The sequence below is a fragment of the Siphateles boraxobius genome, unplaced genomic scaffold, assembly GCF_051911475.1.
Source record: "Siphateles boraxobius isolate OS27281-9 unplaced genomic scaffold, OSU_SipBor_1 24, whole genome shotgun sequence".
NCBI lineage: Eukaryota > Metazoa > Chordata > Actinopteri > Cypriniformes > Leuciscidae > Siphateles > Siphateles boraxobius.
Window position 1 is genome coordinate 11,584,179 of NW_027508855.1, and position 26,606 is coordinate 11,610,784.

The window sequence follows — 26,606 nt, forward strand, 5'->3', positions numbered from 1 at the left end:
TGAGATGTTAAGTCATTATTATGAGAAAATTTCTCATTATTATGAGATACTTAAGTCATTATTACGAGAATGTTTCTCATAATTATGACTTATTATCCCATTATTATGAGAAAATTTCTCAATATAATGAGATACTAAGTCATAATTATGAGAAACTTTCTCAATATAATGAGATACTAAGTCATAATTATGAGAACCTTTAATTTTTATGAAAAAATGGGAGGCAACATGATATGTTTTTACAGGGCAAAATTTACAGTATTATGGTTAATATTATGAATCAGTCACATAAATCAAATTCTATGATCTGCTGTTTCTGAATGAACTTATCCTGGGGATGGATTCATAAAACATTCTTAAGAATAAAATATTCTTAACTTCTTATTTTCTATCTTCAGAATGCATTTAAAAATTTGTATTTGTATATATTTTGTATTTCTTAAGAATATATATTTTTTTGTAAGATTGTTCTAAATACAAAACTAAAGAATAATTGGAATACTAGAATGTTCTTTAGAATTTTTTCTCACTCTAAGAATTGCACTTAGAAACATTTTTAGAGTTTATCTTAAGAAATGTCTTAACTTAAGAAGTTTTTTGCAAAACAGGCCCTTATATTTTGCTCCAGGTATATATATTTATTATACATATGATATATTTTAGTGTGATTTATGTGTATTGTGGGTGTTCCAGTTAAAGTGACGAACAGTCCTCTGTCTTCTGTGTCTGAGGAATAATAACAAAAGTAGCACTACTTATGTTTTGGTCTGGATGGATCCTGTTAGTCAGGACATTTAAAGCCTCTTTTAGACAGTTTTGTAGCTGTGGAAGTTTTATTTTCTTTCAAGGGGGTGTTTTTTTATTAAAGAAGAAAGCCACTGTATTGTTCTATTCCTTCTTTAATTCAAGGCTACAGTGGTATAATTATGCACAGAACAGAGCAGAGTGGTATGTTTATTTTTTAATGAATCTCTGTCTCTGGGCATTTAAGGTTGTGTTCTTTTACCATAGTAACCTACATCACCTGTTTTCTGCTATATGTCGGTGTAAAAAAAACAGGAATACATTTAATATTCTTGTTTTTTTAGGTATAATATAATAATAATAATAATAATCAGGGGCGTCATGCAAGCCAAAATTCTGGGGAGGCACAATCTGAGGCAATTGTTTTCTGACGGTTAGACTAGGCTAGCTATCGATAACGTTACACTGACACAACTTAAGTTAATGCTCTGAATTCGCAGCTAATATCAAATCCATAACTTTTTGATCAAGTTAAAATTTCCAGGTCAATCACAAATAATCCCACTACCTTTTAATATCATCCGATAACTAATTCAATGCCAATTTGTTGCTTTGCCCACTTACCACTTCAAGACCATCTTTAAAACATTGCCAGCTCAACGTGCGAGACGAGTGAGTTGCTAAACATACACAGCAAAGATTCTAGAGCGCTGATTTGATATACACAGACACCATATTAGGAAAAAGGGGCGGGCTGATGCTGACCGATTTATTACACATCCAGAAGAATCAGGCATGTGATTGGCTAAGGACAAAAAAGCAGGAAAACGATTTTGTTGTTTTATTAACATTAAATAGATAGATCTCCCCAAAATTTTAAGTGTCATCATTTACTCTCTCAAGTTGTTTTAAACCCGAATTATTTTCTTTCTTCTGTTGAAGTTATTTGGAAGAATGTGGGTAACCAAACAGTTGATGTACCCCAGTGATTTCCATAGTATATTTTTCACTATGGAAGTCAATGGGGACCAGCAACTGTCTGGTTACCCACATTCTTCAAAATATCTTCTTTTGTGTTCAGCACAAGAAATAAATGAATATTGGTTTGGAACAATATTACAGTGAATAAATAATGACAGAATTTTTATTTTTGGGTGAACTATCCCTTTAAGGACAAGCCGCGGCATGTTTATTATTAGGGCTACTGTCTCTTTAAGACCTGTACGCGGCGCGTGTAATATACACGCAGTTGACAAGCAGATTTCTCTCAATTTTCACGGTTTGCTTTCAGTTTAGACATAACCAACTTTCCTTATTTATTTGTGTTTAACCTTGTGTGTATTTGAGAGTATTAGCGAAATAAGACTCGAAAGATAACTTAGTCCAGTAACCAGGCGCTGTTAGAAAGGCTTTTTTAGTGGATGTGCGCGTCGGGTGTTCGCGCTCAGTAAAGCGCATGTTAGAACAGCGCATCTGCAGTGAATGACATGTTTAACCGGCAAGGCTTTAAAGCACATGCAAATAATTAACTTTTGTGAACTCACTGAACTGATGTGTCCTGTTCCTCTGCGCTAACATTTGATATGATTATAGTATTTGTCGCGTTGTACACTCATGCTGTTGAGACGGAGGCGCCAGAACGTCCTGGTTGCGTATGCAACCCACAGTTCCCTGAAGGAGGGAACGGAGGACGTAGTCGACGGTCGACTGAATTGGGATCTCGCTAGAGAGCCTGTCTTCTTCTAGTACTATTGAACGAGCCAATGTAATTGGCGTGCGTGATTCGCATCACACACTCCGCCCCCGCGGCGCGGGTATAAATACGGAAGTGGATGCACGCACTAGTTGCTTTTCGCTGAGGAGCCGAGAGTAACCCGGGGTCAGCGGTGGTCCAGCGGTAGTGGCAAGGGGACTACGTCCTCCGTTCCCTCCTTCAGGGAACGGTGGGTTGCGTACGCAACCAGGACGTTCCCTTTCAGACGATAACGTCAGACGTAGTCGACGGTCGACTGAATTGGGATCACCCTTTGAACACGCCACTAACGCTGCCACCTTCCAGTGCCTAAACCAAAGCCTCCTGATGCCCCCGCAAATTTAAGGCTGGGAAGGACAGGGCTTAGGCCAGGGAAGTCACTGCTGTTCCTACAGGACCACTGGGAAAGCGTTCCCCGTACATTGGAAGAAAGGGACGCTGCGGAAGCCACATCCAACCCAGAGGGAGGTAACGTGGAGAATACACATATGAACTGGGTGGAAACCGGGCAGTCTAACATATGGAATGTCACTGGGGTGGCTCCAGCCTAAGACGGGGGAGACACACCGGACAGTGACGGCAGAGAGACTCTGCCGAGGGAAGACACAGGCTCGCCGCAGGGAGCCGTATCGTGGAAGAATACACATATGGGGTTGCCGTAGGGACCGCAACATATGGACCCAGCCTAACACAGGTTCCACACTGCTTACGAGTGGTAGGCCTAACACCAGACGTTCCGCACGTCCGACGTCGGAGGGGTGTGGAGGAACTCAACAGGGTTCAATTTTAAGGGAACTCAACTGGAGTAGAAAGGCGCACGTATCCAGTCCATAGGAGGGGAATGGCGCAGCAAGCCGACACTTGAACCGGGCTCACGGTGAAACTGGCTTCATGAGAAGGGAGCCCACGGGAACCAGCGGTTCAACTAGGTGTCGTCCAGCCCCCAACTCTAGAATCTGTTTAGCAAAGCATATCGTCAACGCCCAGGCGGAGCACTTTACACTCATCATAGAGGAGCTCAACACCTAAGTGGACATGCTGCATCTCGGATTTTTACAGAAATGAAGGCAAGCACTAAGTGCAACTTTGCATGGAAACAGCCTTCCCTCTCTGCTGAATTCCAACAGATATTTGTAGAGCTGGTCTGAGGTCTATGGCTTGCGTTCTGTACACGTCCAAGCGAACGGACAGAGAAGCCAGGGCTGGATCTGCCTCCTCCAGGGCAGCGCTTGCAGGCTCACCACCTACTCCTATTACGGGAGAGGTAGGAACCTTGGGCACAATCCGAGCCGGGGTCTCAGCTTGTGAGAGTTAGCCGGCCCAGACTCCAGGCACAATACGTTGACCGAAAGCGAGCAAGTCCCTACCCTCTAGTAGAGACCACGCGAGCAGGGGAACTGATATAACAGAATTTTTAACTCACTGCCTGCAGTGGCTCAGGGGCGGTCTCTGCAGTGCAGTCGCACCAGGGACAAGGCCCAAGAGGATAAAGAGGGACACAAGGATTTACAAGACCTTGGTCCTCAGGAACCTGACGATCAGAACGTGCTTCTGCACACTTCTGCAACACGATGAGTGTCATTTAACCCGAGGCAACATCCTTTTGAGGGTGAAGGAAAACAGCCTACTGCAACCCATTTTGCAGGAAAGAGAGCACTGGAGTGATCGAAAGCTTTCAGGATCTCCTCTGGAGAGAAGACGCACTCAACGACGAGGTTCCACTTCTAAAGGCGTAAGCACGCTACCCATTTCTAGGGGGTGCTCGCAGAAGTGATGATAACTATCACATGCCCTGTGATAGCCACCTGAACCTCCGCGTTCAGATGTAAGACCGCCCGGAAACTCCGGGGGAACAACGCGGGTGCCCTCATTTTCAGGGGAAGTCAGGAAGGCTGTCGATGGGAACCAGGTCTAGTTGGGCCAATAAGGGGGAACTATGAAGACCTGTTCCTCTCCTGACTTAGCACGTAGGTGCAAGCGACGGGCGCAAAAAGACAGGAGCGTTGCTCAACACAACATGTGAAGATCACTGGGCTTCAGGAGCATCTTCTGCTCAGCACTTGAGTGTGACAAGTTCACTGAGCTTCAGGAGCATTCCTGCTCAACACCTGAGTGTGATAAACTCACTGGGCTTCAGGAGCATTTCTGCTCAACACTTGAGTGCGAAGAACTTCACTGAGCACCAGGAGCATTTCTGCTCAGCACTTGAGTGTGACAAGTTCACTGAGCTTCAGGAGCATTCCTGCTCAACACCTGAGTGTGATAAACTCACTGAGTTTCAGGAGCATTTCTGCTCAACACTTGACTGCGAAGAACTTCACTGAGCACCAGAAGCATTTCTGCTCAGCACTGCGTGTGACGAATTCACTGAGCTACAGGAGCATTTCTGCTCAACACCTGAGTGTGACGAACTCACTGAGCTACAGGAGCATTGCTGCTCAACACCTGAGTGCGATGAACTTCACTGAGTTTCAGGAGCAATTCTGCTCAACATGAAGAGGGATGATTTCACTGACTTGAGCAGGCGCAAGGCGACCATGAGTCACAGTCGCTTTTAGAAGGCTCACTGGGGTTAAACGCATTTCTGCTGGCCCCTGGGGCAGCTGAGACCCAGTGTTTGTCCAAGGGTAGTCCGCTCGGTTTACACAAACACTGGCGGGAAGATGAAACCGGGGGGGCAACTGAGCGGCCCCGGAGTGGTCATGACCCAGCTGGACCTAGGGGATGGAGTCTCCACCTGCCCTGGCTATAACTGTCGTGAGGCTCGATGGCGGCACGACTGAGTAAAGCGGGAAGAGTTGAACAAAGCGTCCTCAGAAGCTTCTGACTCCAAGGAGGAGGTGACGGGTGAGTTGTGACATGCAAGGGAAGCTTGCGCAACGGTCGCAATGTCCAACAACTCGAGGCACGAATGCCCGTGTAGTCGAGGGTCGCCCAGGCCCCCGTTAAAACACGCCCTTTGTACATGGCCCCTCTGTTGAAGAGGGTTTGGGAGCAGACTATAGTCACACAGGGTGAGCTGCTCTGCCACGGTCACCTCGGGACTCGATCATGAAGCTAGCGCTGAAGCGGTCACATATGGAGGAAGCCAATGGCTGCAACTACCATATACCCCAGGAGCCTCTGAAAGTTCTTCCAGTGGGACCCTTTCTCACTTCAAACACCAGCTGAACACATTCTCATTGGAGAAACGTGTTAGACCGAGTCTATCTCCAAAACTGAAAAAGAGATACTAAGCCCGTGGGCGCGATTACTCTCTTCCAGTTGACCTGAAGACCCAACGGGCTCTGGAGCACTCGAAGGGAAGGACACTGTACTGATACTCCACCCATACACGCAACCCACAGGATGGCCTGCGGTGCAGAAGTTAGAGATCTGTTCTTAAGCACATGTCTTTCAGGTCGGAGCTGCAGACCAATCTTGGGCCAAGATGGTCACGACCCACCACCTAGTAGCACGAAGAACGAGTTTACAACTGGCCTTCGTACTGGCTGGAGGAGCGGCTATATCAAATCCTTCGCCAGCAGGATAAGATAAGCACGCACAAGTCAGGAGCACTGCTCAACACTCAGTGTGATGAATATCACTGAATTTTCAGGAGCACGTCTGCTCAACACCTAATGTGATGACTATCACTGACTTGAGCGGGGTAGCCGAGCCTGAGGTGGGGCAGCAAAGTAGAGAGAGTGGTGTTAGTGTGCTGTGCAACACTTACCTGTCTCCACAAGCGGCAGGGGGCGCGTGAGAAGGCGAATGACCGGGTCCTCGAATGCACCAAGCTGCCTGCTGGTGACCAAGGGGGAGCTGAGGGGTGTAAGGCTATACAGGGTCACAGCCGCCAGACTGGCCCTCTTGGGACCCAGGAACAGATGAAATTGTTCTCTCTTTGAAGTGTGGGTACCGCTTGCTCTGCTTTTTTTTTTTTTTTTTTAGGGAGCCAGCGGCGGACAGACACACACACAAACAAAGGCTCCACCCGGCCCTCACCCGGGGGGAGGGAGTGATCGTGCTACTCCAAGAGCATCTGATCCATTCCTGGGCGGCTCGCTCCGGAATACTTTCGCTGTCGCTTGCCACCTGGCTTGGCAGCGCCTGGAGCGGGCTGGGCGTCTCTACTGCGGCCGGCTCCATGCTGAGGCTTGGGTGGAGGCTGCTGCGGAGGGCCAGCAGGAGCGGCGGCCGGGGAACGCCCACGGCGACGAGCAGGCGGAGGAGCTGCCACCGGCGGCGGGTGAAGGCAGCAGCTGGCCACCGGGGCAGGATGTGCCGGATGACCTCCGTCTGCGCTTGAGCGGCAGAGAACTGTTGGATGCAGTTCTCCACCGCGTCGCCGACCAGCCCAACCTGGGAAATTGGGGAGACCAGGAACCGAACCTTGTCCGCATCCGCCATACCAACCAGGCTGAGCCAACGAAGGCGCTACTGGACCACCAAGGTGGACATCGCCAGACCGATCACGCACGCTACGACACCCGTACCCCGGAGGGTGAGGTCGGATGCAGTGCGGTGCTCACCTATGAGCGTACGGTCTGGATTACCCTCGTGCATGCCATGGGTGCCCCAGCCTGCAGCAACGCCATGGCACGCAAGAGGAAGCGGCTTGCCCACAGGCTTTGTAAGCTCTGCCCGTCGGGACAGACGAAAACTCACAGGCCTTAGGGGGGGGACGAGGATCCCCCCAAAAGGCAGCGGCCGCCGGACACAGGTGCACCTGTGTCGACAGACCGCTCCAATGGAGGGACACCTCGCAACCCTTCACCGTTCCTCCATCAAGGGTAATGAGGGGGAAAAGCTATTCAGGCAGTTTCTGGCAGAGAAAGCTGCTGTTCACCACCTGATAAGCTCTCCATGCATTTCGGGAAAGAAAGGCACTGGGGCGGCGAGCTGAGAACCAGCGCGGCCCGCCCCAAGATACCAAACTCCAGATTCCAACCGAGACTGAACGGGACACGGTGGATGTTCCACTCGAGCCCGGCAGCCTCGGCGGCCCGTTTCAGCATAGCTGATAATTCTGGATCCGGCTCGGGCAACATTGAACTCCCGGAGGGAGACAATGCAGCCGCGTCATCATCTCTAGAAATCAGCTCACCCTCCGACGCTGCAATCGGCGTCCTGTCCTCCAGGGGAGCCCCGAGTGAAACCGCTGGTCCAACCATTACAGATGGACCAGCAGACAACACAGGAGGCTCCAGTGGTTGCAGTGGAAGGGAGGAGTGAGGAGCCCACAGGGAATGGTTACCGAGCGGGACATCCAACACTATCCTCCGGTCACCCATCCCACACAGCACCCGAGGGTGGGGCATGGTAATGGGGACTCGCTCTCCGCGAACGAAGGCGAGTCTCGATCTCAACACTGCGACAGTCATGTTCCCACAGTGAAAACATGAGCTTTCCACAAAAGCTGTCTCAGCGTGCTGTAAGCCCAAACACGTGACACAACAGTTGTGACCATCAGAGAGAGACAGGGAACGACCGCACCCAGAAACGCACGGGCGGAATGACATCTTGAAAAAGACGCAAACGCACCCGTGTTGCTCTTTCAGAAAATAGGACCGTCACCAATGCACACAGGGGAATGACCGCGGCAACACTGAACAGAGAACTGAAACAGTGAAGCACTCACTTTTCCGCCCACTAACCAGCCATCAACACACACAAACATTTAGAAATGTGTTGCTGTTAAAACAGCAGTTGAGAGCTCAAAGCTCGCGATCACTGCACTCGCGCTGTAGAACACCAGCACTGGGAGAGTCTTCCTGAAGAACACCGACACACTCGCTCGTTGTAGACAACAGCACTCTCAGAGACATCAAACGATCGGCTCCGAAGCGAAAGGCAACTAGTGCGTGCATCCACTTCCGTATTTATACCCGCGCCGCGGGGGCGGAGTGTGTGATGCGAATCACGCACGCCAATTACATTGGCTCGTTCAATAGTACTCGAAGAAGACAGGCTCTCTAGCGAGATCCCAATTCAGTCGACCGTCGACTACGTCTGATGTTATCGACTGAAAGGGAACTGCAACTGATAGAATGCACATATTTCTACAAAAGCAGTCAGCAGCTTGTTTGGAGCAAGGATCATAGCCCAAATTTGAACTATATCGATATATGCGATATGGTCTAATTCCATATCACATTTAAAAATATATAGATATATTTTTTATATCGATATCGGCCAGTCCTACTGGTGGCCTAACTGCGATGATTTTGTCAACTGACAACGGTGATACCACTGAAGCGTGAGAGCGACTGAGGTACGAAATTGAGCAGGTGAACAAGCTGAACGCAAATACGTCCTTGTTGATACTTGGAAAGGAAGGAAAAAATCTGTACGCACGTCAGCCTGTTATGTCCTCTTATCCTCTCCCCTTCACTCCGGCAGAAAATTTGCAACTCTATAGGCCTATAGGTTTTATATACTGTAGTCTGTGAGACCAAACTCAGAAAAGAGAACAGATCTTTTTAGCAGTCATTAAAAAAAAGTTTTTTTTCTCTGTGGTTTGCATTTCGATTTGAACATGCATCCAGTCCTCAGTTAAACACTAGCTGTGTTTACATGGACCCTAACAATCCAACTGTAATTTGACTACTAGCACAGTTGGAATAAAAAGTCACATGTAACCTTGTCAATCGGAATAAATTGGCCAAATCCGATTAAGATTTCTTTTGGATTGTAAGGGGTGGCTTAAAACTTTTCTTATCCGATTAAGAGGACATGTAAACATTTGATCGGATTAAAACTGAAACTGGAAAGGACTGCCCATGTGCAATAACGTAGAAATGGCGTAATGACAAATGGCGAGCTGTTGTTGTTGTTGAATGAAGTGTCATAAATGACTGTCGTGTCATTCTAAAAATTTCCTTCCATTCATCATCTGTGAAGTGGAGCAGGACAACATCCCACCAGTCCTTGTTTCAGACACTCATCCACAGACGGTGTGGGAATGTGTGTTTTTACTGCTTGATAAATAGCCTATAAGCAGCATTCATGTGCTTGCCGTCTCCTATTTAGGACCCAAAATATGAATATTAAGTCTGCTCTTTAAAACAAAGAAAATTAGCTATTTAGTAGAATAGTGTGCACAAACCAAGGGAAACTCAGTGCGCGCATGTCAAAAAAATCAATTCGAATTTGAAGCGGGCGTGTGACATAAATGCACATATCAAGCCGATCACTATATTTAGTGTTCATGTAAACACTGCGTTCGGATTCATAAATCGTAATGAATTGATTGAAACAAAAGGTGTCCATGTAAAGCTACTGACAACAGACTCTGAAAAAATAGTAATGCCAAACCTAGAGAATAAAGTGTGAGAGGAAAGTTTATGTTATGGGAATCTCACCTCTGCTGTTTCCAAGGCAATTGAAAGGCAGATGCAGTGTGTGTGTGTGTGTGTGTGTGTGTGTGTGTGTGTGTGTGTGTGTGTGTGTGTGTGTGTGTGTGTGTGTGTTAATAAAGTCTGCAGAATCTTGCTAGATAGATGAGTCAGCAGACAGGTACAGAGGACAGAGGTTTATCAATAAAAACTGCACACATACTCGTACACATATTATTATATACTTTACTGTATACTTTCCAAAGTATATAAGTGCACACCTAAACAGAGGGTGTTTAATATTTATTAGCTTACTAATGTGTTCTTGAGACAATGACAAGAACGCCGGGGTCATGCACCTCCGGAAGATTATGCACAACCCAGAAAACAGATTATTTAAAAATGATTGAAAATTTTATCTAAATGGCAAAGGCCACACCTAATCTGTGAGAACTTAATTTTTCTGGGCTTTTCATTTAAGATCTCTAAGGCTCTTTGGTAATTGAATGCTATTGTGGGGGTATTTTATGTTTTTGCAAGAAGTCTAATGCTCATCTACCCTGCATTTATTTAATCAAAAATACAGAAAAAACAGTAGCCTAATATTGTGAAATATTATTACATGATGTTCAATCGAAGAATCTTAACAAAAAAGAGCATCACGTATCATCATATTAAAATGATTTTTGAAGGATCATATGACACTGAAGCCCCACAAAGTGACAAAGTTCTCCTTTCCACAAGCGCTTGCTCTCCCGTAGCATCTGTCGTTGCTATGCAACCATTACCAGAGTTTGCTCGTTTTTCCAAGCGCGCCGCGTCGCTTCTATTATGAGAACGCTTGCCGCATTTGAAATAACTAATTTGCATGCGCAAAAAACGCGCTATGTGAATGGCCCCTTATGTCAACATGACATTAGCCTAATCAAAAATATTTCCATATGTGGCTCTTTCCTCCTTTCTTGTTAACAAGTGGATTCAGAGCCAACGCATGTAGCGCCGCCGGTCGCCATGTCTCAGTGTTTTTAGGTGTGTAAGCGAATGAAGTGAATGTCGTGATATACTGATTATGGAAAAATTTTGCAGCGGCACGTCCGCTGATGAATACATTGTGGGGGAAACACTGGTCTTGTTTAGGCTCAAATCCTGTGTGCTTGATTTCCTTAGAGTCCAGTATGGGGAAGGCATTCATTTCATGGTGGTGAAGCCCAGTAATCTGGCAGCGTGGGAAATCAAGCAAGAAGTAGTGCCTGGCTCCTCCTCCCTGTCCATGTTCTGCCAGCGGAAGGCCAGCTCCTCCAATGAGAAGTAAGTACTGTTATGATGTCATTCCCTGCTTAGTCTTCCAAATCAAGTTCATGTGGATAAATCGCTAATTATTTTATTACTGTATGATTTTATCGTTACTATTTCAGGCATTTTGGATAAATCTCACAAAAAACCTGATTACATTTCACCCAAAAGTTAAAAATATAGAAACAAGGAATTATATTTTGTTTAAAAAAGTAGTCTGTGACATAATTTTCATAATTAAGCACACTTCACCTCAGTTCTCATTACCATATTGTGAAGATTTCATTCTCATTACTGTAAGGCAAACAATTTTAAAGTGATAGCATGCTTAAAGTAAAATATGATAAATGGAAATTGTAATAATAATTGCATAACTATATTAAAGTACAAAATACTGAAATACAGTCAAGAGAATCATTGTCGTGGGGAAAAATGCTTAATTGTCATCAAAAGAATCAATGTAAAATCAATAATATTTTATGCTCTGTCTCAGAATATATACTTCATCACTTGAAATTTCACATGTTAACCCCCAACTGTGTGTTGGGAGTTTTGGGTACTGTTCTAGAAGAAATTATTAGTTCCAAGGCTTCGTAATCTGGGCTCCTATTTCAGTTTCTGCCACTCACTTGCTCTTTTTCTTCCTTTGAGGAGAGAAAACTCTTCACTGTAACAAATTCCACCTGAGTGCTTTTTAATCACCGCACACACTCTTTGATTGATTAGGCCTCTCGAGTCCTCCTCCGTGGATTTTCTGGCGCATTCGCTGCGTCTCCAACATCTCCTCTGCTTTCTCGACCATTCAGCGATTCCTCGGCAGCCTCCTCAGCCCCCCTGTCCTCCTCCTGTGCAAATTAGCTCCTCGCAGTCCCCCTCGTCTTCCCGTAGCAGTCACCCTCATGACGGCGCCGCCGTTAGCACCGCTCTAGGTTAGTTCCCCAGGCAGCGTGAGGAGATGGGTTAGGAGAGAGGAACGCCGGAATGGGAATTCTAATAGACGTTTCCGCGATTTATGAGAGTCCGTCCTGATATCCAAAGCATGTAGAAATCTCCCAACGGCATGCGGAGTGAGAAATTTATGACCCGAGCGTCACCCTAAAGCTGTCATCGTCGCCGGTAATTGCTCGGCTCTCATACTCATGTGGTTTTTATACGATGGGGAAAATTGGTTCCTGCACTTAAATGCTTCTCTGATTCAGTTGTTGCTGTGAGTCACACGCTGACAGGAGAGATGGAAGGAGAGAAGATGAATAATAAGAGAAAAAAGAGTTGGTTTTATTTGTTTATTCTGATCACACGTTCTGCCGTGGCAAAAACCAGTGAGAGAAGAAGAGAAAGTTGTGTTTTTGGCATTAAATAAACAGAGGGGTGACATGCCTTCCTTTTTTATCTCACTGTTCTGTGGCATCTTCCATGAAAACGTTACACTTTGTGTTCTGTTACTTTTTTCCTATGTGTTGTTGTTGCAGAACTAGATAATATATGCTGTTTTTGTATGTTATATAAAAAATAGCTAGTTTTAAACATGTCAAATGTCTGTATCCCCTTCAAGAAGGGGCTTTGAATCTGACACATCTCAGGGGTATTGACTGTATCCTACAATTGAAATCATATAATCTCAAAATTTTACAAAATCTGTTGAATTGAAATTTAGTTTTTTACAATACATTCTTTTCGCTGCTTAATATTTTTGTGGAAACCTTGATACACTACAATTCAAAATTAAAGTAAGAAAGATAAAAAAAAGATTGCAAGAATTTTATAATATTACAAAAGATTTCGGATTTAAATAAATGCTTTTGAATTGACTATTCTTCAAAGAATCCTGAAAAGAAAGATTACAGTTTTCACAATAATATTAAACAGCAAAAACTATTTTATACATTGATAATAATAGGAACCGTTATTAATAATTAAGCACCAATAATAATTGATGATAATTGTGCACCACATTAGCATATTGGAAAGATTTCTGAAGGATCATGTGGCACTTCTGAAAATTCAGCTTTGTCATCACAGGAATACGTTTCTACACTTTGTGGAAATGGTCCACATCTGTCCCTCTTCTTTTCAGAGTGGTGTTTTAAACACAATGGCGATATGGCATCACAAGTCTACAATAGTGAGATAGTTAAGCTATTAGATCCTCTGTGTCACCTATCACAACACACTCTCCCCAGCTTGTATTGTTGACTGCATCTCTTCAGAATGCTGTAATACCTTTGGATGTTTGCGGCAGGTGACCTTCAGGTCAGGCGTTATCAGTCTAACTGTTATAACCCCCGAGAAATCTAAACGAAGAGAGAGAGAGAGAGAGAGAGAGAGAGAGAGAGAGAGAGAGAGAGAGAGAGAGAGAGAGAGAGAGAGAGAGAGAGAGAGAGAGAGAGAGAGAGAGAGAGAGAGAGAGAGAGAGAGAAAGAGAGAGTTGAGGGATGACAGCTACAGAAAGGAGGAGAGAAGACTAACGCTCACTGTATTGATTTACTGCCACACACAAGCAGGCAGAATGTATTTCACCCGGTTGTACAGCCACAACTAATGAAAATATGGGGAAATAAAATTAAAGAAGTCTATGGGTCATTGAGAGCAGAGATAGAGGGTATGTAGAGCACAGACGTCACACACACTTGCTGGGTTTTGGCCTAAATATGATAATGTGATTAAATGTGATAATGGCACAAATACTATCTCACTCACTTAAAGGAGTTGTTCACTCACGCTCATGTCATTCCAAAGTGATTTTCTGTCTTCCACTGAACACTGCTAAAGAAGTTTAGCAGAATCTCTGAGGCACTCTAGAATGTGAATGGCAGACACTATTGAGCTCCATGTACAACGACAACCAAAAAAAATAATAAAGCATCATAGTAATATTGTATAGTTCAGAAGACTTTGAATTAGGGTTGTCAAAAGATTAAACAATATTCGATAACCTCATATTTGGTTGTTTGTGATTTACTGGATAAGGATTTTAAAAACATATTTGTATTCTAAATTTCTACTCCATAAAATATTTTGGAGCTTGGCATAACTAGAAATACGTATACACATTATAAATCTGGCCATGGATTTTTGCAATTTTAATAATTTGTGTGATTTTTCTAGAAACCACACTTTTACAATCAGACATGTATCCAGGTTTATTCAGGGGTGAATTAAAATATGAAATATCTAGATTAATAGTTGCTTTGGCTTATTTTAATGCTTGTTTACATCATTTGAAATAATCTTGAGGCCCCTTTGGAAGATCATGCTCAGGGAGCCTGTCATCTTGTTTTTTGCTGAGGAGCCGCGCGGAGCCTGGAGTCAGCGGAATGAGGGTTACATGTGTAACCGAGAAGTAGTAACGTGTAGGGAAGTAACATTTGGAGGATACACATATGGGCTGGGCGTTACTGGGCAGTACAACATGTGGAATGTCACTGAGGTGGCTCCAGCATATAACAGGGGGGAGACACAGCGGACAGTGACGGCAGAGCAGGCTCTGCCAAGGGAAGACATGGGCTCACCACAGGGAGCCGTACCGTGGAAGAATACACATATGGGATAACCGTAGGGATCACAACATGAGTGTTAGGCCTGGCATCGGCCGCTCCACCACGTCCGTTGCCGGAGGGTGTGAGGAACTCAACAGGGTTCGGCTAAAGAGGAACTCTACTGGAGCAAGAATGGCACACGTATCCAGTCAATAGGAGGGGAATGGCGCAGCAAGCCGACACTTCGAACCGGGCTTACAGTGAAACTGGCTTCATGTGAAGGGAGGAGGAGAAGCGACACATAGGCTATTTTTCTAGCGAACGTGTTTGATGTTGCGCAGCCCGCAGCTCTAAAACATCTGTCAGCGAGGCACCCTGTGTCAACGCCCAGGAAGGAGCTACACTCTCTCTTTGGAGAGGCTCACTACCCAGGTGGGCACGGTGTACCTTGGGTAAACTCACCAAGATGATGGCAACCACTATCCAGAGGACTAACTTCTGCATGAAAACAGACTTAACTTCTGCTGGTTCCGTAACAGACAAGAGCTGGTCTGAGGTCCTGAGGCTTTGCGTTCTCCCAGAGGGAGATAACGTAGCCGAGTCATCATTTCCATAGGTCAGCTCACCCTCCGATGCTGGAATCGGCATCCTGTCCTCTGATCACCCATCCCACACGGCACCATGAGGGGCATGGTAATGGGGACTCCATCTTCACACATGAAGGTGAGTCTTGATCTCAACACCACGATTTTCTCGCAATGAAAACATGAACAATTCACAAAAGCTGTTTCAGTGTGCTGAATATATACATACACACGTATATATATATATATATATATATATATATATATATATATATATATATAAATATCAAAAAAATGTATATTTTATTTCTTCAAACACGTGATGCAACCATTGTGACCGTCAGAGACGAAAAGGGAACGACCGCATCCAGAAAAGCACGGATCTAATGACATCTTGAAAATGACGCAAACGCACCCGTGTTGCTCTTTCAGGAAATAGGACCCCATCACCAGTGCCGGAACACACAGGGGAATGACCGCGGCAACACTGAACAGTGAACTGAAGCAGTGAAGCACTTCTTTGCCCTCTAACCAACCGCCAAGAAGTGCACAAAAATTTGATGCTGTTAAAACAGCAGTTGAGAGCTCAGAAGCTCGTGATCACCGCTGCACTCCAGCGCTGTAGAACCTCCAGCACTGGGAAAGACTTCCAGAAGAACACCTACACACTCGCTCGTTGAAAACGTCAACACTCTTCAGAGACATCGACGCCGATCGGCTCCGAAGCGAAAGACAACTGGTGCGTGCATCCACTTCCGTATTTATACCCGCGCCGCGGGGCGGAGTGTGAGATGCAGATCTTGCACGCCAATTGTGCTCTTTATACTTTAATGGTCTTTCTTTCTTTCTTTCTTTCTTTCTTTCTTTCTTTCTTTCTTTCTTTCTTTCTTTCTTTCTTTCTTTCTTTCTTTCTTTCTTTCTTTCTTTCTTTCTTTCTTGCTTGCTTGCTTGCTTGCTTGCTTGCTTGCTTGCTTGCTTAATAATACAATTAACTGTGGTAAACTGTATGGCAGTGAGGTGGTCAGTCTAGGCTGCATACTAGCCTACATAACTAATGCATCATGTTTACAAAAACTCAGTCTGATAGGGAGGGAGAGGAACGGGTTAATAGGACAGAGGCAACAGGACACGTGAGTGGCTAGTGATTCCTGTCTCCATCTATGTGTGCGAGTGTCTTTGAGAGAGAGAGAGAAAACGAGAGATAATTGGTTGTATGCCAGAGTGCTCCACTGAAGCATACTGCTGTAGAATGGGTAACCCCTCACCCCACAAAGTTTAGAGCTACATCTCAATGCACACTAACCGAATGCTTTTAGACACAAGGCTAAAGCCACTCGTATTGCAAGAGGAAATATTTACACTCTTTTGCTTGTTTTGAACGCTTGCTGAACAACATAATGTGTGTAATTTCTGCAGAAAAAATATCAGACAAAAATTACACTCTTCACCATTAACTTTTCAGTCATGTAACAAGTATTAACAGGGCTGGGTAATATAACAAAAAATAGGTTTATCTTATCCATATATTATGCTTTTTAATTTCTATTTACCTTTTATTAATATATTTTATTTAAATGTATCTACATATGTTTTTAGTAAAAAATTTTAACATAAAAAATGCCATGTGCCAACTTTATGTAGTGAAACATACCAGTTGTTGAATCAGAGTTTGCTGAACAACATGATGTGTGTAATTTCTGCGGAAAACAACAGATACAAATTAGACACTTCACCTTTTACTTTTCAGCCTTGTAACAGGTATAGGGCATGGCCATATAACAAAAACGTTATATCTTATCTATACTCTTTTTATTTTATTTTACTTTATTTTTTTACTAAAATAATGTTTAAATGTATCTTCACGTATTTCTAAAACATTTAAAAATGGTCAATAAAAGCAATCGAGCCCTACAGTATAAAACATATAGTTTTATTTCTATGCTGAGATGCACTAACATTTAAGCATTAAATCATTAGCACAATATCACAAATTAATATGGAAAGTTAATTATACATAACAATGGATGATCTGAAAAAATATTTGTCCCCAGAGCACTTTTGAGAGGTGAATGTGCATGGGTTTATAAAGTCCATGCATAGTGTTGGATACTCTGGCCATAAATTGCTCTTTGAAATACTTTACAGCTCTCCGGGGTTTAAATCACCAATTGTCCTGTAGATTTGTGTTTGTGTGACGTGTAGGAGAGAGATGAAACATTAGTAAAGGCCCTGGGAGAACACTGACTTACAACTTACCCTGTGTGTGTGTGTGTGTGTGTGTGTGTGTGTGTGTGTGTGTGTGTGTGTGTGTGTGTGTGTGTGTGTGTGTGTGTGTGTGTGTGTGTGTGTGTGTGTATGAGCTGTGTACCATTTAATATTTTACTACAAAAATAGCTCCACAGAGAACAGTGCACAGTGAGGCTTACAGACACAATAATCTTACACATAATTGTATATGTATTTAAAGGCCCAGAGCTCATTCAGATACACACATACTGTATAATAGTGTGTTTAAAGAATAAGGCTGCATCCAGGTTTTCATACTATATTGTTTATTTCACACTACAGTATATACTGTGAAGTAGTATTTTCCATTTTCTTTGCCCATTGAACATAATTAGTTGTTCTTTTGAACTTTATTTTTTTTTTATCAAATAATCCTACTGTTTCCCCTAGGATTTTTTCGTTATGGGTTGGACTTGTGTCGCGGAGCGGGCGTGTTACGGATATGTGGTGTTTTCATAGACGTGGCGTGCATTAAGTGGTTGATTGTATCTGTGCATTACTATAGTGAGCTGAAATAACACATTGAGTGCACATACATTTGGTAAATAAATATAAACAACATTTATTTACTCATCACACAACTATTTACAACATACTTCACTGTGTGATCACTAGCACGATGTACAATTGTGGTTTTGCATTTCATTTTCCTAGGACTTTTGAAAAACATTTCAAGGGTCTCCTAATATGGGAAATCCCCAACTGGGGGTCATTGATGGGGGTCCTCCCATCAACAAGATGTTCCCCCTGCAGCCTGTTTTTTGGACTCCATTTTTAATGGTTGAATAAAAAATGTAGTAATCAAAAAGCATGTCTAATTAATTGAAATAATGAAACTTATACAACATTTAAAAAAATATATTTCTATGATGTTTTTTTCACACAAATTCGTTGTTGTGTTTTTTTCTGGTAATCAAATGAAGACATAAAACATTAATTTAATCTCTTTTAAATATGCAATTAAACAAACTTTGTGTCAAACAACATGCTGCAGAATGACCATTACTGTTCAAATTAAAACATGGAAGAAACATTTTAATTCCATTCTCTGAACCAAATTCTCAATAGCTTAAACCAAATTGTCGAATAAATCACTATTTCTGCAAAACCGTAAACAAGTTCAGGCAGTTAGACACTGTTTGCAAATCTCCTGCTCTCTTTTTGCAATTCAAACGATTCAAAATTGTTCACACTTATTTCTAATGATGTGATCAAACTAACTGTATAATATGAGCCAGTTCAGAGTGTACAGGTGCACTGATGAAATGAACAATATATGGAAACGATCTGAGAGGGAGAGGAGGAAGAGTACGTGTAAGAGGAGGATGAGGACGAGAAAGAGCAAGGTGTGGACAGTGTTGGATGTGTCAGACTAGAAGGTTTTTCGCTTTGTCTGGCAGGAGATAACATTGTCTGTGATGTGTACAAAGTCCTCTGGCCAGAGCCAGCAGGAAGACATGATGCTGAAGCAGAAAATATCTCATTGTCCTTGATGTTGCAGTAAAACAACTTATTTGAGTGTACCGTACTATGCCTTTCATTAAGAGTTTTATTTGACCTTTTTGGCTTTTGCAGTTCGACTGCAGTATTTTTACAGTATGCAAGTAATAATAATAATAAAAATTATTTTCTATAGCGCCTTTAACTGTACATCAGAAACAAATAAAACAGCAAAAATACACCATATAAAATAATCCACAATATAAAATTAAAATTAAAGCAACAAAATACACCTACCCTAAAAGCTACCCTAAAAAATGAGCTTTAAGGTAAGATTTAAAAATGCTAAGAGATTTGTGATAAGTGTTGAATATTCAGAGATTCAGTAGGCCTGCTATTCAGTAAAATACTACTTGCAGTACATACAGTATACAATATGTTCACTTTACTCATTTGCAATTACTAGACTTTTTATGTAATTGCAAAAATTGTTTACAGTATACAATATTATTTTCTGTAATGTTCTGGATGCTGTTTTCTCATTTTTTTATGTAGTGTCTAATGGATGATCTGTAGTGCTTATTTTATTTATTCATGTGTGTATGATCGGAAAGCACTGTTTTATTTTGAGTACAGCAATTGTTTGACTTTTTGAGTCAATCGTTCTGTGAGTTTAGTTTGACAATTTGGATTTGGGTTTAATGTTGTGTGAAAATGGGTGAAGGTTTCAAGAAATGTGTCTTAGCAATTTTGAAAAACTGTAAACAATGTCTGTGATGTAGACAAAGTCCTCAGGCTGGACCCAACATGATTGATGCTTTGATTTTGATTTTGACTTTGATTTTGCAGTTGCACAACTCTTCTGAGTGTACTATAACATGCTTTTCAGTTAGAGTTTTTTTACTGTAAACTTTTTGGCTTTTGGAGTTGGACTACTGTATTTTTATAGCATGCAAGTGGAATATACAGACATTCATTACACTATACAAGCGCTATATAAATGCAGTCTATTTACCATTTATTTACCATTTATACAATATTCAGTACAATACTATACATGCAGTACATACAGTGTACAATTTATTCACCTTACTACTGAAAGTTGCAATTACTATAGCCTATTTGTTTTTAACGTAAAATTGCAAAAATTATTATTAATACTTTTTTTCTGTAACTGCATACTTCGGATGCTGTGTTCTCCATTTTTTGATGTAGTTTGAATATATTGGTCAAATTAAGACTATTGAATGGTAGGGGAAACACTAAATCCTGAAAAAGTATCAAGGTTTCCTATATTAAGCAGTACAAAACTTTTCAAAATTTATAATTATAAGAAATGCTACTCGAGAACCAAATCAGCATTTTAGAATGACTTCTGAAGGATCATGTGACATCGGAGACTTTCGGATTTGCCATCACAATTTATTTTAAATTACATGTTCAAATATACTAAAGGGGACCTAGTATGCAAAATGCAGTATTGGTGAGAATGAGAGACTTCTTTCAAAAACATGAAAAAAAAAAACGTATCAACTCCAAACTTTATTGTTTAGCTACATGTTAATGCCTACATGCAAATGCAAACATTGCACGATAAAGGAGTCTGTTATCAAGACATATGCACCAATGGTGTAGTGATTTAGACACACTTACAGTAAAAGAATATAATTTCTCACCATCAGAGAAGTAAAATGCATAGTATAGATATGCAGCCTGTTTCCTTAATAGTACACGGAATTTGTGGGATATTGTGGGAATATAATTAGCATTTGTGTCCAGGGGAGTTACATGCTGTTTTATTCTTAGGCAATGGATGTGCAGGAGTGTGAAAATCCCTGTAGGTGTGTGGCCGCAGATGCGTCTTCAGAATTGAAGCAGCTGAGGGGCCTGTGTGTCTTATTTGTGTGTATGTGTGTGTTTGCTTAGGGGCTAAATCTGAACACAGGTGTGTCTTTTTTAATCCCACTCTATTAAGGACAGAGAAAGAAATATTTTTGGGCCACCCTCTAGCACCACATCACAACTCACACAGACACATACGCAGAACATTTTAGCTGCAAACTTCTGAAACACATTACCTCACTCTGCTAATTTTCCCCTAAAGTTTCTCCTCTTGGATGAACGTAAGTAAACAGCAGATAATTTCTTCCCAGCCCCCGAGACTTTGGTTTCATACGTGACTGAGTACCCTGAGGAAAACTGTTAATATAATACACAAAGTAAACTACCCAAGATCCTTTTGCCTCACACTTGGATTGGCTAATTTATATATGGTAGAAAGATTGATTAATTGAGTTTATACCATGGTCTGTCTGAAGACTTGATTCTCAATAAAAATATTAAATGCACAGGTAGTTCAAAGTCAGTTGAATCACCCTTATTAATGCACTGTTTTCATTGAAGCGCACACACGCATACGTCACTCGAACACAGAGAGCGGAGATCGCGCTGCACACACAGAAACATTCAGGCACACAGAAACCTTTTTATCAACACTGCCACTGCCCCGTGACTTTTAGTAATAAAATAGCTTCGTAACTGAATTGCTACTTTATATTTCTCAGCAAGGAGGGAGATACATTTAAATTTTTAAGTAATTAAAGTCATAGCTTCATTGTTAATGGAGAGAGAGCCGCTGAACAGACGCAGGTACGCATCTCTCTCTCTTTCTCTTTCTTTCTCTCTCTCTCTCTCTCTCTCTCTCTCTCTCTCTCTCTCTCTCTCTCTCTCTCTCTCTCTCCCTTCTCAATAATTAATTCAAATACATGCTCTAGTTCATTCATTCAAATAAATTTAATCTTACGCACTACTTTATCTCTGTGTCTGATTCAAAGTGGTTAGAATGCTCTATCTAACAAGCCATAACTGACGAAAATAATCGCTAGTTTTATGCTCTGGCAAACATCAATAACAGCTTTAAATTGTCAATGCTGGCAAATGACAAAAACGTCTCAGGTTACTATTGTAACCATAGTTCCCTGAGAACAGGGAACGAGACGATGCGTCCATCGACGCCATGGGAACGCCCCCAGCGTGACTGCGTCTGAAGCATCTATGTCAACTAGTCCAATGGAATGAGCGTCACGGGCGGGTGACGTCATGACCAGGATATGATAAAAGCACATCCGGTGCAAACCGGCATTAGCTTCGAAAATTGCCGAAGCAAGCCGATCACAGGGATGCAGGAAGTATGGCAGGGTGACGCATCGTCTCGTTCCCTGTTCTCAGGGAACTATGGTTACAATAGTAACCTGAGACGTTCCCTTACGAAGGGAACTCAACGATGCGTCCATCGACGCCATGGGAACGAGAATACCCAAAGCGCCAGACTTTCAAATGCCTGAGTGTCAGCCTGTTGTCACACTGCACCAAGCACCTGGGATCCTGGGGCAGCATCCAGGTCCAAGCTGTAAAACCTCATGAATGTGAGCGGTGAGGACCAGCCCGCCGCATCACAAACGTCTTGGAGAGAACTCCAGATAATACGCTTAGAAGCCATACTCCTAGTGGAATGAGCCCTGACCACCAAATGGTTGGCCAGAAGACTCACAAGCAAGAAGAATAGTCTCGACTATCTATATGCTCAATAGGTTGGATTTTCTCGACAGAGAAGTCCGATGAACATAAGTGTTCAGTGCTCGCACTGGCACAAGAGATTCAGCTTTTCCTGGTCCGAAAAATGGGGGAGGACAGAAACCTGCAGCACAATAGGCCTCGGAATTATGGTAGGCACCTTTGGAACATATCCATGTTTCGGGTAAGATTGCCTTGGCCATCCCGGTGCACTCAAGGCAGGTGGGGACCGAAAGGGCCTGAAGGTCTGACTCTTATAGGGACGAAATAGCTAGCAGAAAATAGTCTTAAAAGAAAGGAACTTCTCTGAGACCAAATCTAAGGGCTCGAAGGGAGCCCCAGATAGGCCTTCTAGAACTATTGCAAGGTCCCAAGCCAGCACCTTAGTGCAAGTTGCATGCCTCAGCCTCAAAGTGCCACGAAGGAAACGAGTGATCAGGGGGTCTCGATCCAAAAATGTACTACCCACCAGGGCGTGGAAAGCCGCAATGGCCGCCACACATATTATACCTTAAGCGTGGAAGGACATAGACCTGATACAAAGCGTTCTTGCAGAAACTCGAATACTGTGTTTACTGAACAGTTAACCGGATCCCACTGACGCTGGTAACACCAAGAAGTGAAAAACTCTCGAAATAGTGAATATAGTTTCCTCGTAGCGGGAGCTCTGGAGCTTAGAATGGTCTAAACAACCTCGGTTGAGAGACCACTCTCTATGAGTTGGGCCCCCTCAGAGGCCAAACCCACAGTTCCCAAATCCCCTGCCGGGGGTGCAATATTGCATCCCCTGCCTGAGACAGAAGGTCTCTCCTGATCGGGACCTCCAAGGGAGGTCCGTCGAGGAGAAAAATTAGGTCCGCAAACCAAATTCAGCTCGGCCAGGGTGGTGCTACTAAATAGGCTTATTCCATCCTGGCGGATTCACTCCAGAACTCCTGGGAGCAGAGCAACGGAGGGAAATGCGTACAGACGTAGCCTCGGCCACGTCTGCACCATAGCATCCAGCCCCGAGGGGACTGGTTGAGTGAGGGATAACCAGAGTGGACAGTGCGTCGTATGCTGAGACGAGAACAAATCCACTTCTGCCTGGCCGTAAAACTCCCATATTTGCTCCACCGCCTCGGGGTGGAGTCCCCTGGCCTCAGCCCCTGCCTCGACAGGGTGTCTGCTCCAATATTCTGGCCCCCCCCCGGAATATACACTGCCCTCAGACAGCGTAATTTCTTGAGGGACCAAAATAAGAGGCCACCAACGTGTTGTCTGTGGGTCAAGAACCAGAGTTTCCTCCATATAACCAAGGCGCGGGGATACTGCCGCGTGATCTTGATCGTAAGGAGTGGGTTTCCCCTCAGGGAGAACCCTCTGGTCCTGAGCCACCTCTGTAAAGGTCTCACGTACAACAGGTCAAAGGGTATCACATTGGACGCTGCTGCCCTGAGCCAGAACAACACATGATGGCCCCTCAGGTCTGGGAGGAGATGTCTCAACGCATTGAAGACGACCATCATCTCTAGGCAATTCATGTGCCAAGAGAGATGATGACTCCTCCACAAGCCCTGAGCTGAGCGGCCTTCCAATACCGCTCCCCAGCCGGTGAGGGAAGCATCTGTCGAGATCACAACTCGATGGCAAAGAGCTCCCAACACCGGACCCTGGGTTAAGAACCAGTGTTTCCTCCATATAACCAAGGTGCGGAGACACCGCCGCGTGATCTTGATCATACGAAGTGGGTTTCCCCTCGGGGAGAACCCTCTGGTCCTGAGCCACCACTGTAAAGGTCTCATGTACAGCAGGCCAAAAGTTATCCCGTTGAACGCTGCTGTCACAAGACCCAACAGTCTCTCTAACTGTTTTACAGTGCGTGACTGGCCTAGCCTCAGCTCTTTTGTGGCTGTTAGGATAGCAGCTACACGAACGGGCGACAGAGTGGCCCGCATCGTCACTGAATCCCATACCACACCAAGGAAAGTGGTTCTCTGTACTGGAGAAAGCACACTCTTCTTGGCATCGAGCCTCAACCCCAACATCTGCATAGGAGCGAGAACGACACCTCGGTGCCGAACCGCTAACTGTTCTGATTCCGCTAGAATCAGCCAGTCATCTATGCAATTCAGAATGCATATGCACTGCAGCCTGGCGGGGCCAGAGCTGCGTCTACACGCTTCGTGAATGTGCGGGGTGATAGAGCTAGACCGAAAGGAAGTGCCTGATACTGGTGTTCTTTGCCCCAAAGAAAACCTCAGGAACCTCCTGTGCTGAGGGAGGATGGAGATATGGAAGTATGCGTCTTTTAGATCTATTGTGACAAACCAGTCCTCGGATCTGATTTGAGTCACGATCTGTTTGAGTGTCAGCATTTTGGACTTGAGTTCCAGCACCAAACACTCCAACAGACGAAGATCTAGTATGTGACGCAGCTCTCCATCCTTTTTTGGAACAATGAGATAACGACTGTAAAGACCCGACGCAATGTCGGGTGAGTACACCTGCTCTATAGCTTTCTTTGCTAACAGGGCCTTTACCTCTTGCTCCATTACCAGAGCCTGCTCGGAATGCACTAACGTGAGCAACACCCCGTTGTAGCCTGGAGGACGAGAACCAAATCTGCCTCTTACTACTAACTGCAGGACCCATAGAGATATATTTGGCAGTAGCTTCCGCGCTGCCAGAAAATCTACCAAGGGAACCAGCCCCTCGAGGCTGGCCTCTGGTGTAATAAAGACAGCCAGTTCGGGGACCTGAAGCATACTGGCAGGAACCACCCGAACTGACTGTTTTCGAACCCCCCTCAGAGGGCGCATTCCGACGCAATGTCGAGTTGACGCTGCGCCAGAAGCTCGCTGGAGACCGCTGCGCCCCGAAGCACCAAGGGTGGCGGGGTTGGCAGAACGGTCCCCTGAGGGCACCGAGATGGAAAGGGCACCGTATAATGAGGTGTACACCATTCCACCCCGGTTGGGGCTGCCCTCACCGGTCTGACGCCGGTGGCGCCAGACCTATTCTTTTGAGCCGCAGCCTTCTCAGCGTGAAGAACGGTCCTCGGATCCGGCTTCTGCTTTGAAGGCTTTGGCTGCTGTGTTGTGTATGAGAAACTAGACGGCTGGAGCTGCTCACGCCCAGCAGCCCCAGGGGGTTGGACATAGCGAGGGAGAGATTATCTTGTATCTTTCTCTATGATTCCCATCAAATTGAGCCAGAGGTGTCTCTCAGTGACCACAAGGGCTGCCATCCCTGAGAGATAAATCTGTGGCCCGACGGAGTTCTCAAACCCCATCGGGCCAAACTCCCTCACTTCTGTCCAAATACCGCAGCAGGTCAGCCTGATATGCTTGTAGCACTGCTATGGTGTGCAAGCAGGCCCATGCTAGACCCACTGCCATATATGCTTTTCCCACTAGATTAAAAAATAGTTTTCTTTAATGGTTTAGTGAGAGAAGCCGACGCCTTCAGGTACGATACTGAACCGGGAGACAGATAGCTCGCAAGCGTCTGTTCTACCCGGGGTATTGCCCCATAGCCATACCCTCTTAACCCCCAAATATCTGAATATACATGAATGTGGGGGCTAAAAGACAAGAGGAGTAAGGCTTTTTCCATGATCTAGACAGCTCGCTGTGCAGATCGGGAAAAATGGAAGGCCCCGTGATGGAGGTGGAAAAATAGAGGGAAGAAAACTCGTTTAATCTATTTTATTTTTAGGACGAGTGCCCCCTTATTTCTGCTGGCCATAAATATTTAATTTATCTACAGCCTTAGTAAACACTTCCACCAGCTTATTATTTTTTATATATATTTTTTATATATATTCACTTTATTTTATATATAATATATAAACTATCATATATATATATATAGGCTATATATATTTCTCATACGCTGGGGAAAGAGATGGCAAATTCACTTCCCCCATGATTGTGTCACTTTCAATGCCCAGCACATCTACCTCCTCGGAGGTAGAGCACTGAAGCATTGATTTCTCTCTCTCCCCGGGCGGAAGAGACCGCAGCGCGGGCTTCCGAGACCGGCGAGAGAGCACTGGATCCCTCGTGGAAAGGGAGGAGATAAGATCCGCGGACCCGTCTCCAACCCCGTAAAGAGATCCTATCCGCGATCCACAGGAATGCATTCTCCGCGCTGC

At 44.1% G+C, this 26,606-nt stretch overlaps 1 protein-coding gene across 1 annotated transcript in view; it reads left to right on the forward strand.

The window, feature by feature from the left end:
* Nucleotides 1-26,606, forward strand: part of LOC143749079 (transmembrane protein 132C) — a 381,695-nt gene that overhangs the window by 212,968 nt on the left and 142,121 nt on the right. Inside the window, exon 3 of the mRNA XM_077241521.1 lies at nt 10,984-11,124. Coding sequence (XP_077097636.1) covers nt 10,984-11,124 — 141 coding nt within the window. The remainder of the gene's footprint in view (nt 1-10,983; nt 11,125-26,606) is intronic.